Source organism: Mus caroli, chromosome 6 (genome assembly GCF_900094665.2).
Source record: "Mus caroli chromosome 6, CAROLI_EIJ_v1.1, whole genome shotgun sequence".
Lineage (NCBI taxonomy): Eukaryota > Metazoa > Chordata > Mammalia > Rodentia > Muridae > Mus > Mus caroli.
Window position 1 is genome coordinate 28,269,982 of NC_034575.1, and position 2,885 is coordinate 28,272,866.

The 2,885-nt window shown below is 38.0% G+C and overlaps 1 protein-coding gene across 3 annotated transcripts in view; it reads left to right on the forward strand.

Annotated features, from left to right (window-relative positions):
- Window positions 1-2,885, forward strand: part of Exoc4 (exocyst complex component 4) — a 702,198-nt gene that overhangs the window by 217,018 nt on the left and 482,295 nt on the right. The window contains exon 10 of one of the 3 annotated variants that reach the window (XM_029478695.1): window positions 2,179-2,471. The exons of the other annotated variants lie outside the window; for them this stretch is intronic. Within the exon in view, the coding sequence (XP_029334555.1) occupies window positions 2,179-2,327 (149 nt within the window). The 3' untranslated portion in view covers window positions 2,328-2,471. Of the gene's footprint in view, window positions 1-2,178; window positions 2,472-2,885 lie in introns of those variants that run through there. 3 annotated transcript variants of the gene reach the window in all.

The following is a 2,885-nucleotide window of genomic DNA, read 5'->3' on the forward strand; positions in this document are numbered from 1 at the left end:
CCCCCCCCCCAATAGAACTTTGAATCTTCCTTTAAATCAGTTTGAAATCATTGTAGCAGTTAGTATTTTCCTATGGAGATGTATATATTACTATATAGTAGGCTGCTCCAAAGATCATCAAACATCAAATATTTATTATTGTTCATATCTTTCTATTAACTGGTTCATTCTCAGGATTTGAACCACTCAGATGGGATTGGTTGTTCTAAGGTTGTGTCCTCTGGTATAACTGGGACCTTTATTTATAGTGCCTGCCATTATTGAAGAGGATAGCTGGGTCTTCTTCCCATAACATCATGTCTCCTGTGCTTATGTGCCCATCAAGTATTTTTGAGTCACATTTGCTAATAACTCACATTTGAAGAATTGAAAGTCAGGGAAATGTTTATTCTCTTTGTCTTTCTGTCTGTCTGTCTGTCTCTGTCTCTTGTCTCTCTGTCTCTGTTTCTCTCTCTGTGTGTATGTGTGTGTGATGGGATGCAGTGTAGAATCATAAAGTCTCACAAGTGAAGTAATAAGTTTGGCTTTCATTTCTTATATTACCAAATCAAAAAATTTAAATTATGAATCATCTCCCTTTTAGGTTTCCATCTTGAGTAAATTGTATGAAATATATAAAATAAAAAATAAAAAACACTGCAAATTTGTACTCATTGCAACTCGAGAGAATTGCAGATAGGGACTGTAACATGTCTGCACATTTTTAGTTAGCCACATTGCTAACTAAAATTTCACTGCACTAACAGAGTGCAGTGAAAGAGTAGCATCTACTTCAGTGTTAAAGTAAAGAGGAAGGATGGTTAAATGAAATTTCATGAGGCAGTAGAGAACATTAGGTAGTAATTTAAATGTTTTATGGAGATAGCAAGACGAAATACTTATCATAAATAAAAATCAGGGCATGAATTTAAGTAGCACAACCTCAAAGATATAAATCCAACATATAGAGTAGGTAGGTATTCATTATCTAGAAACCTTGAGAAAATTTATTGAAAAAAGTAATCAAAGTAGAAAAATAGCCAAGCAGAAAGGGTATTCATGAGATGTTGTCATAGAAACAGAAGATGTTTCAGGATATTCCTGAGAATCATAGTTTGGAGAAGTTGGGCATTTGTAGGACACCACATCTGTAGCCACTGGCAGCAGACGCGGTTTCTGAAGCCCCTACGCAAAGGAAGGGATGGTGTCCGAGGAATCAGATACACTCGAATTAGTGCAAAACCAATTTTCAAATCTACCAAGTTTCCCCCCTTTTATGCAACAAAATTAATTATAGATGGTTAAAATATTAAGGGCAAATAAAACTACAAAATGTGAAGGTAAGCATAAACATGTCTCAGATGTTTGCTATACAAATTCTTGTACTTGAGCATAATGAAAAAATCTCTGAGAAACCTCAAACCTTTAATTCAAGCATTCCCAGTTAATAGTCAAAATTAAATTGAAAAAAATTGTAATGAATTTGGCTCCCGAAATTTATTCATTACGAGCTTCCATAAAACTTTTTCTCTATTTTTTATTGAAAATAGGTTTATTCATATAATATATTCTGATTATGGTTTCTTGTCCCACGGCTCCTGTGTTTCCCCACCTCCTCTCTCACTAAGATCCTCACCCTTTCTGTCTCCCCTTAGAACACCACCAGACATTTTAATAATAAATAATAATAATAACAATAAAGTGCAGTATGATAAAACCAAACCACACAAATTAGAATATTACAGAACAGAAGGAAAAGGGGCAGAAAATCATAGTAAAGCACAAGAAGCATAGACGAGGAATCATGGTTAGACCTGGAAGATAGTTAAAAAAAAAAAAAAAAAAAAGCCCTGACAAAAACTTCTGAGACAAAACTTGAAGGCTAAAACTTGTTTTGTTTTAGCCCTTCTCTGTTGTGGATGGGACATGCTCTTAGGAGCGATTTGTATCCCCAGTTAGGCTCTGTTTGGGAAGATTCATTTTTCATTTGTGAGTGGTTATCCAGTGGAGATAGGTTCTGAGTTTGGGATGGGGGCTTGTGTCTCCACTTCTCTCTGAGAGCTGAGCCTCCATCTGATACAGACCTGTGCAGGCCGTGTGTGTACTGCCACAGTGTCTGTGCGTGCATGTGTGCGCTGCTCTGGCTTTGCTTAGGCAGCCTTGAGTCTTTGGTGTTGACCATCCGTTCTTCTCTTACAGTCTTTCCATCATGTTTTCTGCAGTGTTACCTGATCCCTGAGGGCAGAGATTTGATGGAGACATCCTGCATAGGACTGAAAGTCACAAGATCTCTCCCTGTCCACACGTTCTGTGGTTGTAGACCTTTGTATTTGTCACATCTACCGTAGGAGGAAGCTTCTCTGATGAAGTCTGAGCAAGGCACTCAATCATTAGTGTAGTAGAATGTGGTCAGGGGCCATTTTATTGCTATGTTCCTTTAGCAGAAGACTGATATTTGGTTTTTCTCTAAGTCCCGGGCCTATCTATTGTCACATTCTTGGCCACGAGGGTAGTGTCGGGATAGATAACTGCTCATTGAGGGAGCTTTAAATGCAATCAGATAGTTTCCCTTTTCTTTTTTCTGGCTATTGCTACAAGCTTTGTGCCACTGTTGCACTACTGGTATATTGGAGACAGGTCATCACTGTAGGCTGAAGGGTACCTTCTAGTGTCATGAATGGTAGTGCAGAGGAACAAGGGCACTAAGTTGGAACCAGCCCAATTACTGTGTTTAGTAAGTTGTATCGTTGTATTCAACAACATTTCCAACTTTACTAACTATTTAGGGAGAACAATCAATAGTGTGGGTTGTTTTTTTTTATTAGGTATTTTCCTCATTTACATTTCCAATGCTATCCCAAAAGTCCCCCATACCCTCCCCCCACTTCCCTACACACCCATTCCCA